Source organism: Lathyrus oleraceus, chromosome 2 (genome assembly GCF_024323335.1).
Source record: "Lathyrus oleraceus cultivar Zhongwan6 chromosome 2, CAAS_Psat_ZW6_1.0, whole genome shotgun sequence".
Classification (NCBI taxonomy): Eukaryota; Viridiplantae; Streptophyta; class Magnoliopsida; order Fabales; family Fabaceae; genus Lathyrus; species Lathyrus oleraceus.
The window spans coordinates 44,276,475-44,291,422 of record NC_066580.1 but is presented as its reverse complement, the minus strand read 5'-3'; the positions used below and the strand labels follow the sequence as shown (position 1 = coordinate 44,291,422).

Sequence of the window (14,948 nt, the reverse complement as noted above, 5' to 3'; positions counted from 1 at the left end):
CGAGTACTGTGAGTACTCAAAGGTCACCCATAGAATTGTCAAATTTTGTTGGCGAGTTGTTTAGAGTTCCCTTGTGAACTCTGTGGAATTAATTAAATTATTTTGGAGTTGGGAGTATATAATATAAAATATATCATTTTGAGATATTTTTTAGTTTATTGGCGTTGAGTTGAGGTAAATTATTGAGTAACAACACAATTTTACTCCATGGTTTATTATTTTGAGAAAATATATAAATATTATGTTTTGAGTTTTTTATTGACAAATTGTGAAATTGAGTTATAATATGGTTATATAATTAATTATATTTTTGGAGTTGAGTAATTCGGGGGAATTACATTGAGGCATGTTATTGGTGAATTATGGCTCAAGATTGGAACCTATTTTTTAGTATAAATTTTGAGATTGGATGTTGATGATTGTATGATTGTTTGAGCTTATGATGTCATAATTATGTATACATGTATATTATAGTTAGGTAGGACTTTGTCCAGTGAGGTCAGGTTCAGAGAGGAACCATGACAATTTCATGTTTGAAAAGGGACAAAGTTCAAAGTGGAACCGGAGACAGGGACAATCAATAACATACCTCTGATCCCAAAAACCTGATACCACACGCATACTTGGAGGAGACGTTGTTGCATTGCCATTTGAATTATGAATGAGTTGGTTGTTGTTGTTGTGTGAAAATGATTTGTCTAATTACTATTACTATCCTGATATTTATTTTCACCACTAACATTTGTAAGGTGTATTCTTATCCCTTTCTTGTTTGTTTTGTGTGGCTTTTTGAAATGTTGTACAGATATTCAACATGAGCAATTGCTTGTGAGTTGGAAGATGGCCTTGTAGATTTATTTCTTATTTGTTTATTTACACTATTCGATGCACATTGCTCTGATTCTGTAAAATCATAGAACTGAACATATTTGCTTTGAATTGATGTTGGATTTTATTTTCCTTGAGTATTTCCTTTCAATAAATATTTGAAGTTATGCCATAATTTGAATTCTGTTGCGAGTATGTTGACTTTATCTGAATAAAGTATGTATGTTTTATTTGATTAACATCCTAAAATGTTATTTTCTCGTTTATAATTAAGAGTTGGGGTTTAGGTTGTTACATAGTGGTATCAGACCAAGTCGGTCGGTCTGGCTAGGTTTTATGATTTTATTTGTTTCCTAGTATGTGACATATGTGTGAAACATTTTCGTTGCTCGTTTGTTTTTCTAACTGCTTGCCAGCAAAGGTGAGATTGAAACGAGTGGGGGAGAAGCTTCTGCTTCTTTGAGATCTTTCAGGTGTGGAGGGTTGGTTTAGCATGTCGCTGATTGCAAGAGTGTAGGTTTTCGGATGAGGTTATGTTGTTTTTCGCACCCAAAGAGAGTAAGGATTCTAGCTTTATGTCTGCAGGTCAAGTTGAGATGCCTTTGAGGGAAAATGATTAGATACTTGTGGTGTTCTCTTCTCTGAGAGTGGAGAACGGTGTGGTGGCTAGTGATATGTCGATGGTGTGTGAATTTCCTGATGTTTTCCATGAAGATATTTGTGACTTACCTCTAGAACATGAAGTTGATTTTACCATAGATTTAGTACCTGGTACTAGACCTGTGTCTATGGATCCATACATAATGTTTGTGTCAGAATTGGGTGAACTAAAGAGTCAGTTAGAAGATATGCTTGAAAAGAAGTGTGTCTGACCAAATGTATCATTGTGGGGAGCTCTAGTGTTGTTAGTAAAGAAGAAAGATAGTAGTATGAGGCTACGTGATACTATTGATAGCTGGATAAGATTACAATTAAGAATAAGTATCCTCTTCCTAGTATTAATGGCCTTATGGTAGTTGGTTGGGGCATGTGTGTTTAGTAAGATCGACTTGAGATCAGGATATCATCAGCTTCGTGTGGAAGATGAAGATATCCCAAAGACCAAGTTTAGGACAGAATATGATCCCTATGAGTACTCAGTGATGTCGTTCATTGTCTATAGTTCCCTAGTGGGTTTATGGAGTATATGAATAAGATCTTCCATCCCTACTTGGATTAGTTTGTTGTAGTGTTTGTTGATGATACTTTGGTGTATTCAAAATCGAAAAAAGATCATATCAAACATCTTTGAGTTGTGTTTGATGTTTTGAAAGAAAAGAAATTGCATGCCAAGTTATCTAAATATGAGTTCTGGTTTCATGAAGTAAGTTTTCTTGGTCATGTGATTTCTAGTGGTGGAATAGCAGTGGATTCATCCAAGGTAGACGCGGTGCTACAATGGAAGGCTCCTAAGTCAGATACAAAGATCAGAAGTTTTCTGGGATTGTCTGGTTACTACAAGAGATTTATTGAAGGTTTTCAAATATAGCTTTGCTTTTGACTCAGTTGACTTGAAAGGGCCAAGCTTTTGTGTAGGATTCCTAGTGAGAAGAAAGTTTTCAAGAGCTAAAGAAATTGACGACGATGCAAGTCCTAATTTTACCTAATGCATAGGAATCTTTTGTGGTTTGTTGTGATGTGTCCAATATGGTATTAGGTAGGGTGCTTATGCAATATGGAAAAGTGGCAGCTTATGTTTCGCGACAGGTGAAGATTTATGAGAGGAATTATCTTACCCATTATTTAGAGTTGGCACCAGTGGTGTTTGTGCTGAAGGTATGGAGGCAATATTTGTATGGTTCGAGGTTTGAGGTGTTCAACAATCACAAGAGTTTGAAATAAATATTTAATAAGAATGAGCTCAATATGAGGCATATGAGATGGTTAGAACTTTTTAAGGAATACGATTTAGGTTTGAATTACTGATGACTTCTCGGCAAGTGTATCGATAATGTCGAAGTAATAAAAAGATCGAATCCACGAGGGCTGCCTTCAAGCAAGACAAAATGTGTGCAATGTATATAAAACTAGTAAAAGGCGGGTTTCGGGTTTTAGTGTGAAAAGAAAATAAACGAGTAAACAATATCACAAAAACGGTCAGGTTGTGTTCTAGAATCCCCTATTCCTATATTATTTATGTTTGATGCCTTGTATGAATGGTCTTATCACTATAACCCTACGGCGAATTAACAAAATTGTTATAGTCAATCCCTCACGAAATAACTCACTAATCACTACTCAAAGCTTTCTATCCCTAGTCCTCCGGCGTAAGTAGGGTTAGGCGATGTATAGAAAGTTTATTCTCTATGCCACTACTCGGGGTCTCCAATTCCTATTTAACCAATGTAAATACAACAATTGCCCTAGATCCAACACATAGACTAATGGTCAGTATTCCCTATGTGTCCAAAATCAGATTAAAAGAGTATCTCACATAAAAAGCATTAAGAACAAGAAGTAATTGAATGGCATTATAGATCAAAAGTTTTATACAATGGTCAAATCAACATAGAATTCAACAATATAGAAATAGGTTCATCATAACACAACCTAACCTAGAGGAGCTTAGCTACTTATAATGCAATTAACAATACCACAATTGATAGATGAAAATAACATATGAAATCCCTTGAAGTAATAGCCTCTAATGGCTTCAAATGCTCTAAAAATCACCACATGTGCTCTCAAAATCGTGCCTTGATCTCCCAATTTTGCAACCCTTGTGAGAGTGTATAAATTCCCCTTTTAAAGGTGTCATAATGGACCAGAACGTGTCAGAAAAACCCAAAAAAAGTACCTATCGTGTGCGTGATACCTTGCATCGCGCGTGCAATACAACTTTAATGACTTTATCGCATGTGTGATGGTGCGCATGATTATTCCAGTGGTTGCACGCTTTTGCTCCTTTTTTCACTCAAATTTTCACTAAATCCGCAATTCTCACGCTTAGTTATTTTTTCCTCATTCTTTGGTCATTCTTCTTCATTTTAGCTCAATTTTCACTTGTTTTGCTCTGGTTCTTCGACTGATTATATCCAATGACAGACTGTCAACCCCAAACTTGAATCGTTGCTTGTCCTTAAGTAACTCGCCTGCAAATGCATATTTCAATAGACAACAAGTCGCACAATAATAATCAAACATCACCAAATTAAATATTTTTTTACCTGACCATTGTTCTAGCTCCCAACTTCTATCCAACGAATTCAAAAAACATCCTCAACATTGACGAATATTCAACTTGTCTCTCAACTCACTATAACTCACTCAATGGATAAAGTTATATCTCAATCAACATGCAAAATCAATTATACTTAGTTTGATCATGTTCCAATATAGTTCATTGTAGAAATCACAACACACACACACACATTGGAGGTCTTTACAGGTTGTAACTTGGCTTATGTTTGGGTGAGATATTTTGAGGAAAGTAGGTTTAAACCTTTTGAGTTGGGTGTCTAGTTCTCCTTCTATCATCATACCTCTTTGTTCTTTTTGTGACAGTACTGGAGAGTTTTAGTCCTTCTTATAATATCATTCTTTTATTTTCTCATTTTTTAAGTGTCTTTTTCACTTCTCTTCTCACCAAAAAATTTAAAATTTTGGACCATCTTCTCTAGTACCCCAACCCCAAACTTAAGACTTTGCTCAGTTCCAAGAGCAACCTCAAACTTAATCATTTTCATATACTTTAGGAACTATACTTCTATCTAACTTCAAAGAGATGATGAAAAGAAAAGATCTTTCAAGTCATATGGCTAAGAATTTAGCTATGTCGCCAAAATAGAGGCTAAGGCTCAAAGTGGTTAGCAATGGATATACCTAATACTACAGGGTGGTTTATAAAGGCTCAAAATTATAAGCAAAAAAATGCCTCAGTTTGTATCGTTCAAACCAGATAACTCAATCAGAAATAGATCAAACAAGATAAAATAATAACACATGGATACACTCATAGAGAAAGAAAAGTGAACAATGGAAATATTTGGCTTAAACCTTACTAGATGAGGTATTTGTAGGTTAAGTACAAGTCTATTTATTCTTTTCTCATTATTATCCTTTAAGTTGCTAGTTGCTATTGTGATAATCAAGTTTCTTTTGGATCATATGTTCAATGCTAAAGTGCTAAACTTGCAAATTTGAAAAAGAAAAAACAAAACAACTACAAAATTGTTTATTGAAAACAACATAGATCTTCACTGAAGGGTAGTAGTTACTTCCTCTTATGGATGGTCTTGAATAAAACTAAAGTAAATTATAGAAAATTAAAAATGATGGGTTGCCTCTCATTCAGCTCCTTCTTCTCCGTCATTAGCTTGACGTCCCAATTTGTGTCTCTGAATTCTTGATTGATGCATCATGGTTTCTACTCATAATTTCATGATTCTTATTTACCTGATCAAAACTACTTTGAGTGACCTTAATGAAATTCTTCAAAGTCTCTTCCAACTGTGATGACTTCCTTTGAAACAGAGCTTGTTGGTTTTGTTGCATCCCTTGGTTAGCATTTGAATTATTATTCAAAAGGAAATTTGGGTGATCTTTCCAACCCAAATTGTATATGTTTGAATATGGGTTGTTCTTTTGAAAATTATCAAATTAGACCTCCTCACTTATCCCTTCCAACAAACAACTTCCATTCGCATATTCTCCTCCACAGAAATCTCACCTAAGTGTTTGTACCTAGCTCACATTAGCTTTAACTAAGTTGCTTTCAGCTAGAATTTTATTTAAAAATTAAATCTGAGCTAAAAGAGAAGTATGGGTATTAGCAGGTAACATACCATTAGGCATGCCCATAGTTTCAATCTTGGCCGACCTTTCACTCTTGGAACAATACTCATTCATACGCATCTTCTCGATAATGTCTTTTACTTGTGGTTCAGTCATTTAAAGGATAATATCTCTCGTAGAAGCATCTAATAACATGTGAGTTTGACTCTTAAGACCTTTTATGAAGTTTTGCATTTGCTCCATATTATTTATGTTGTGACTCGGGCATCGGCATAACAAAAGTTTGAATCTTTCCCAAGAGTCATAAAGTGACTCAGTTTCTTATTGCTCAAAATTCACAATTTCTGCTCGGTGCTTGGTTAACTGAGTAGTAATGAAAAATCTTTCCAAGAATTTATCCTTCAATTCCTTCCAAGTCCTTATCATTCCATTCGGAAGGCAAAGTAACTAATCTTTCGCCCTTCCAATCAGTGAGAACCCAAAAAACGTCAATTTAACCTAGTCTTCAGTGACATCAATGGGTTTGCACATTGAAGTTGTTTCATAGAAGCGTGTAAGATGCGCCCATGGGTCTCTAATCGCATTCACTTTGAACGGGTTTTCTATTCAACCTGAATGTACATAATTTTTAATATCAAAGTTAGCAGGGTCTACCGGTACAAACCCTCTTGAAACTAGTCCTTCATGGATTTGTTTAAAGTAATCCCCCATAGTTAGGAATTGTGCAACTTCCATTATGATTTCTTCTTCAGAGTCATAAGAACTTGATATTTGTTATTCTTCTGGAATTCTCCTTCCAGAGTTGCTTCGCTAACTGTTTTTCTAAGAGCACTTGCGGTTCTTTCAATTTTTGGATCCAATGATATTAATGTTGATCCTGAACTGCACATACATAAATAGAAAATATCTCAGTAGCACTGTGATAAAGAATAAAATAAAATTAAAATTAAAAGACTAAAAAAATGCATAAACGTCGCCTTGTTAAAAAATCAACAGTCCCCGACAACGGTGCCAAAAACTTGATGACTTCTCGGCAAGTGTACCGATAATGTTGAAGTAATAAAAAATTGAATCCATGAGGACTGCCTTCAAGCAAGACAAAATATGTGCGATGTATAGAAAAATAGTAAAATTGGGGTTTCGAGTTTCAGTGTGAAAAGAAAATAAATGAGTAACCAATATCACGAAAGCGGTCAGGTTGTGTTCTAGAATCCCATATTCCTCTATTATTGATGTTTGATGCCTTGTATGAATGGTCTTATCATTATAACGCGACGGAGAATTAACAAAATCGTTATAGCTGGTCCTTCACGAAATAACTCACTAACCACTACCCAGAGCTTTTTATCCCTAGTTTGTGTATGTGATGTGTCGGAAGTTAAGAAGATGATTTTTGAGGAAAGTCACAGAAGCCGTTTGAGTATTCATCTTGGGGCTACTAAAATGTACTAAAATATCAAGAAGATGTTTTGGTGGCCAGGGATGAAGAGAGATATTGTGCAGTTTGTTTATGCATATTTGAATTTCCAGAAGTTGAAGATTGAGCACCAGAAGTCATATGGAATGATGCAACCATTGGATATTCTTGAATGGAAGTGGGACAATATCTTGATGGATTTTGTGACTGGTTTGTCGAATACTCCTAGAGAGAGTGATGCGATTTGGGTGATTGTGGATAGATTGACTAAATCGGCATATTTTAACCTAATTAAGATCAGGCTTTCATTGCAGAAGCTGACTGAGATCCATATTAGTGTGATTGTGAAGATACATGGTATTATGTCGAGTATTATTTTTTACACAGACCCAAGATTCACGTCTAAGTTTTCGAAGAGTTTGCAGGAGGCTTTGGGTACTAGACTGAGGTTGATTTATGCCTATCATCCGCAGACAAATGGTCAGGTTGAGAGGATTATCCAGTTCTGGAGGACTTATTAAGGGCTTATGTCTTGGAGAAAGGAGGTGTTTGAGACAATTATCTGCCATTGGTCAAATTTACGTACAATAATAGGTACCATTATAGTATTGGAATGGCACCATATGAGGCTTTGTATGGTATGAGGTGTATGACTCCTTTCTGTTGGTATGAGTCTGGAGAGAGTGTTGTACTTATACCAGAGATTGCTCATCAAACTATTGAGAAGGTGAAGATGATCCAAGAGAAGATGAAGGCATCGCATAGTTGGCAATAGAGTTACCATGATAAGCGGTAGAAGGCTCTTGAGTTCCGAGAAGGTGATGGTGTATTTCTGAGAGTCACTTGTGTGACTGGTGTTGGACGTGCGCTAAAGTCTAAGAAGCTTACTCCCCGGTTCATTGGTCTGTATAAGATTACCCAGCGAGTTGGATATGTTGTCCACATAGTGGCCTTTCTACCATCTCTTTTGAATCTCCATTATGTTTTTTCATGTATCCCAACTTAGGAAGTATATTCCCGATCCATCTCATATAATCCAAATTGATAATATGCATGTGAGGGATAACATAACTGTCGAGGCATCACCTATGAGAATAGAGGATCGTGAAGCGAAGCAGCTCAAAGGTAAAGAGATTGCTCTAGTGAAGTTTGTTTGGGGAGGACTTGTTGGAGGGAACATGACGTGGGAGCTGGAAAGCTGGATGAAGGAATCTTATCCGGATATGTTCTCGCCATGTAATTTTCGAGGGCGAAATTTTTTCTAAGTGGTGGAGAGTTGTAACATCCCAGCTTTAAATTATTAATCTTATTTAATTATTTGAGTATTTTTATGTTGTTTCTAGATTTATTTAAATTTATTCTGAATTATTTAAGTTATTTTTGTGTTTTGTGTGATTTATGAGTATATTATTAATTTAATAATTACTAATAATATAGAGTTTGAGAGTGGAGAAACAAAACATAATTTACTTAAATTATTAGAGATAATTAGATAATTTTAAATATTTAGTAATAGTTTGAATAAATAGAATTATTAGAAATAATTCATAATGTTATGGATTTTCATTAAATATTTATGTAAGTGCAATTTTTATTTAAATCAAATAAAAAATGTTACATTATTTAGAAAATAATAATTTATAAACTAAAATAATTATTGGAATTATTTTATCAATTATTGGGATTATTAGTAATATTACCGTTGAGAAGCATTTAGAGTTAATTTCTTAAAAGGGGTGTGAGTGACAAGGTGTAGAGATCAATTGAAATTTTAGGGTTATATTTAAACTAACTAGAGGGTACGAAGAAAAAAAATCAGAATTTGGGAAAGCGGTCGATCGTTGAATTGGGATTTTGGAACAGAGCTTTGGGAGCGACCATGAGGAACATGAAGAAATTTATCAAGCTTCAGATTTCGAGGTAAGGAAAATTTGTTTTACTTATGGGTAATCTTAAGCAGTCAGGATGGTGAGGGGTCATTACCCTCCTATATATGTATTTCATATTATACGACATTTATCCTTATTGGTGACCCGGGGGTTTGGCCAAAACCCCTAAGATCACTGATTGATGTTTTACTATATAATTTTGTTACTACAATGGAATTACGTATGAATTTGTGATTGTTGTGATGCCCTTTTTGGGATTTTTTGATAAATTATGAGTTGTATGATTACTATGATATTGTTGTTATGATTTCTGAACTTTTGGAGTTTCTGTAAAATTTGAAAATTATATTGCTCTGTCTGTTATGCTGCAATCTTGTTATTTAGGTATGCTTAGTTTCCAATTTTAATATTTATATATTTTGAAAAAATTTAAAATTTGGAATTTCTGACATTGAGTACTCAAGAGTTGCCCTAGAGTTGTCAACTTTTCTTGGCGAGTTGTTTAGAGTTTTCTTGTGAACTTTGTGGAATTCTTTAAATCATTTTGGAGTTGAGAGTATATAATATAAAATATACCATTTTGAGATGTTTTTGAGTTTATTGTCTTTGTTGAGGTAAATTATTGAGTAACAACACAATTTTACTCTATGGTTGATTATTTTGAGAAAATATATAAATATATTATGTTTCGAGTTTATTAATTCAGTGGAATTATAGGGAGGTTTGTTATTTGTAAATTGTGAAATTTTGAGTTATAATATGATTATACAAAATTAATCATAATTTTGGAGTTGAGTAATACGGTAGAATTACATTGAGGTATGTTATTAGCAAATTATGGTTCAAGAGGGGAACCTATTTTTGAGTAAAAAAATTGAGATTAGATGTTGATGATTGTATGATTGTTTGAACTTCTGATGTTATAATTAGGCATACATGTATATTCGAGTTAGGTAGGACTTCGGTCTAGTGAGGTCAGGTTCAGAGAGGAACCATTATGGTCTCATGTCCAGAGAGGGAAACAGTTCAAAGAGGAACCAGAGACAAGGACAATCATTAATATGATTTTGATCCCAAAAATATGGTACCACATGCATACTTGAGGAGAAGTTGTTGTATTGTCAATTGTATTATGAATTGCTTAGTTGTTGTTGTTGTGTGAAAATGATTTGTGTAATAATTATTACTACCATGTTGTCTATTGTCACCGCTAATATTTGTAAGGTGTATTCTCACCTCTTTCTTGTTTGTTTTGTGTGGCTTTGTGAATTGTTGTATAGATACTCAACAGGAGTAATTGCTTGTGAGTTGGAAGATGACCTTGCAACTTTCTTTCTTATTTATTTATTTACGCTATTAGATGGACATCGCTATGATTCTGTAACATCGGTAAACTGGACGTATTTTCTTTGAGTTGATGTTGAATTTTATTTTCCTTGAGTATTTCCTTTGAATAAATATTTGAAGTTATGCCATAACTTGAATTCCGCTGCGAGTATGTTGACTTTATTTGAATAAAGTATGTATATTTTGTGTGAGTAACATTCTAAATGTAATTTTCTCTTTCATAATTAAGAGTTAGGGTTTTGGGTGTTATACATGTGATCATTACAATCTCATTATTTTATCAATTGAATATGCAAATCTTCGTGTTAGGTCTTAGTTTCCATCTAAATCAATTCTCCTAAATCCGTAGACGGGGGAAAACATTAAACTCAAATAAAATTATATATTTATAAAATAGAGATTCATTACATAAACAATCAAGAAAAATAACATAGATCACATGTTTAGGATAGAATCATGTAAAGGAAACCTAATCTAAGAGACGTAGTCACTCATCCTTAAGAAAGTCATTGTTTTAACAATAAATAGGCAAAAGTGAAGACGTATAGCAATTATAAATGATCTCATAATGGTAGCTTTCGTTTTCCCATTTCCTTGGTACACAAATATGACTTAGACTCTCTAAAATCAAAACCCTAATGAATAAACATGTTTTTCTATCTATAGATACAATTCTAAAATAACAAGATCGTGTCACGCCTTCACTTAATCGCACCATGATTAGACATTTATTTTGATTTGCTATTCTAGAATAATGTTTGGATCATGTCGTTTTGGCATTTTTTGAATTTGATAGCACTGTTATGCTTGAAGGTGCGATACTATTGTTTGTTTCTTGTTATTTTTATTTAATTTTCTTTTGCTCTTCGTGTGCTAATCATCTCCTTACTTCGTCATTTTAACTTCCACAGTAAAATACTATGAAATGTGTTTAGTTGGGATAATTTTGACTTGGTTTTGTCTCTTCCATGAATCATCAAATTCTTTATTAAAAATCTACAAAATGAAAATGTATTAAAAGTAAAAGTACTTAAAAATGGAAAAATTGAATACTAAAAACATAGTGTGACTAACGGTCATCACTCACATCGAAGTCATACTCTTATCTTTGGTCGTTTCCCTTAAAACTTTATTCCCGAAATATAAGATAATGACTCTTCTAGCCTTATCCATCATCTGGGTCTTCTATGATTGTATTAGGTGCGCAGGTGTCGATGTCTCACTCTTCAATGCTTCAACTCACTTTTCTTGAGTAAATATTGCTTGCATCGTCACTTTTCACAATCTAAATTTATTATCTCTAGAAAGCTTCTTGAACTTCCCTTTAGAACTCATGGTGCTCACTTGTAAATAAAAATTCTTTGTCCCACGGTGGACGTCACTTGTTATGAAAACTCTAACAACAATAGTGAATTTATTTATATGTTCAAACGCAACAACCTCTCATTGAAATTCAACCTTAATATTAAAATTGGCAATAGTTAATATGTCTGGGACAAGGAACAATGGTCACCCAAATAAATGGCCTCAAACAATGCACTAATTTGCCAAGAGTGAAGGCAAATACATAATAAGAAAAAGTGAGATAAAAGATAAGAACACGAAGAAATTTGTTTCCTCAATTCGATAAATTGAACTACTCTGGGGGAGAGAGGATTTCTTCAACTCATTATACTTCCGAAAAATTATTGCAAGAGATTACAAAAGAGTTACTCCCCCTCCGTTCCTATTTTTTAGTAAAAAATTTGTTTCTTTTAGTTGTCGTTTTCAAATTTCAAGGCAACATTGATTGTCGTTTTGTTAAAATTACTCATAATTATTTATTGAAGAGAGAGAGAGAAAAAAAATCAAATAAATTAATAAATCATTAAGGGTATTATAGATAAAAAAAATAGTCATTACTTAAAAAGTAATAAAAATTATTAGTTTTCATGGTATGCGCAAAAAGTCAAAAAGAGACAATTGAAAAGGAACGAATAGAGTATAAGAAAATAGTCACTCAGTTTCCAAGAACAAATCCAATTTTCTTAAGTGTTTATCGATATTTATAACTCTCTGTATATAAACCACACAAACCCAAAGTATTTTTAGAAATACTTTTTAATTTTTTAAATACCTCTAAAGATTTTCTAAATTTTAAAAATACAATTATAAAAAAATTTACTTTTGATGTTTCTCTAAATTTTTCCTAAAATTTCTTACCCAAGTCTTTAAGAGAGTTACCAACATGAGATAAATCAATGGGTAATGCTAACATGTGTCCTAGAGACACAAGATAAGAAATTCACTTATAAAAAATTTATATTAAAAAAATAAAAATAAAAATTAATTTTATATTTTTATTAAAATCAATACACAATTTCCAACTCAGCATTATTTTTTTAGTTCTTAAGGCAAGAGTTAACATCACCCTAAATCAATAATCTTTTCGATGAGTGAGTTAAATAATTTTTAATTCAATTCAATTTAAATCAATATAAAAGCATACACTGAGTTGGCAGTTACTATAATATAATGCAACGTAAATAATTAAAATCCGTTTGCACCTTTAGTCACATGCATTCTACTTTTCCGTTCCCGCCATAGATAGAAAGGGCAAAAGGCGTTATCTAAAGGACTTGTGATTTTTTCATATTCTTTCTTTTATAGTAGTATTGCTTTTTAGCCACACAAAAACAACTTAATACTTATTTTCAACATTTGTTGGAGAAGAAATTGAAAATTGCATATTCGAATTGATGCTCCAAGACAACAACTATTTATATAACTATTTATTCTTTTAATAGTTTAATAATCAAAATTTATTTTTTTAATTTTCTTTATAAACAAAAAAAATATATTAACACGAACAAACATAACACCATCGACAGAAAAAGAAAAGCGTTTCTAAATGAAATATTGTTTCTATTTGTGTAATCACAATTGAGTTATATTAAGGAGAATATGCAAATGTATATGAATTATATTTAAAGAATAATTCTTTTATATATTATTATAGTAATATAATATAATATTAAGTATATGCCCTTTTAGGTTATCAAATTGGCAGCATGGAGAATGTCATAGCATATTTATGGGCAACTTTTGTTCGTCTTTGAAATTTGTTGCCATTAGCTACTACAACATGCCGCATATGGGAATTCCTGCCCCACCTAAGGTATAATATCTTAAGGACTTTTTTCTCATGAGAATGAGAATAAACTTTTTAAAGAAAAAATGGTTAGTCTTTTGGGAATGGTGGTGGTAAAATATTCTATCTTTGTTCTATAAATAAAAAATAAATTGATTCACTCGAGATCCACCACCAACCGCTAGTAGCAGCATTTGTTGAAAATGAGCTTAATTTGCAATTATTTACATTGCATATGCACTTTATTTGATTATGAAATGCCACTTTTTAATGTTTAGTTTATTATTATTGTTTTCTAACTATACTTTTAATGAAGTCTATGCATGTATTTTTCTATATATTATATTTCATTTTGCACAATATGATTTCCGTTGTTAAGGATAAAGTCTAGTAAAGTTTATATACACTTAAACTCTTCATGATTTTGTAGAAATAAATTAGTTCAATCACTAATTTTAATATAATATCAGAGTTTATTGAGAAGTGACATCCACTATTTATATGCTCCTCAAACTCAATATTGTTGGGTATGAGAAGATTTATTAGAAAAAATAAGATTCTTAGATCGACAATTTGGATTATCCATTCTTTATATTCATGCATCAAACTCAATAGTGTTAGATGAGAGAGAGTGTGTTGAGAAAAACTCGAGTCTCATATTAGTTAAAGATGTGACATAATAAAGATTTATATAGATTACTTTACAAGTTGGTTTTATAGGATTTTAATTTTGTAGGAATGAGTTAAATTAAAATATATTAATAATGAATAAGATTAATTTTAAAAAGCTGGTCATGTAGGTCAAAGGCTAACACTGGACAATATTTGATTGAGATATGATGGAGAATAAATTTATGATTGATTAAGAATATTATAGCCTAGGATTTGGGCAATCAAGCATGATTGTCAATCACCATTAAGAGGTCGTACGAATCAGGTTCAATCACATTAAATTATCTCTAATGGACTTTACGTCTAGGATGGGTCATAATTGCTATATAAGGAGAAGAGCGCAAGGAGAAAAAATATACTTAATTCACAAGAGAGAATTCTATTGTGACTTTACTAGCCTCACTAGTTATTATTGGTGTACTTTTACGAGTACATTTGACGCCCACAGTGGGGTCTTGTAAAATAGACATGGGCCACGCATACCTATTCCAACAGCATTCTGAATCAATTTCATGATGGTGAGGGTTTCCACCAATAGCAACAACAATAATAGAGACCGAGCCATCGTAGTAGAGATGTTGGTTGATATGAAGGAATTTTGTCTCAATAACAATGCGTTATAGTAGAGTGTATATGACTTAGAACAACAGCAACACACAAAGTCACATGTGGTCGAAGAAAAGCCCACAAATACCCAACCATTTGCAGTGGAGATCAGAGGGGCTCTAGTCCCCAAAAAGATCAAACCAATACCTTAAGGTAATCTAACTCGTCAAGATCGAGCTCAAAGTGCAAGCAACATACTTGCTCTTCCACCTTCTCAAACCCTTGGTCCCTAGAAAGGAGGTCATCCATATAGGTCTCTTCATGGTATACATTGAGACTACTTAGT

At 32.9% G+C, this 14,948-nt stretch overlaps 1 protein-coding gene across 1 annotated transcript; it reads left to right on the top strand.

Annotated features, from left to right (window-relative positions):
* The first annotated feature begins 1,508 nt into the window (after positions 1-1,508).
* On the top strand, positions 1,509-13,820 carry LOC127121848 (uncharacterized). The gene is made up of 7 exons (XM_051052281.1): positions 1,509-1,690; positions 2,221-2,342; positions 2,525-2,643; positions 7,132-7,466; positions 8,025-8,165; positions 13,288-13,411; positions 13,815-13,820. The coding sequence occupies exons 1-7, from the start codon at positions 1,509-1,511 to the stop codon at positions 13,818-13,820; spliced, it is 1,029 nt and encodes a 342-aa protein (XP_050908238.1).
* The last annotated feature ends 1,128 nt before the right edge of the window (positions 13,821-14,948 follow it).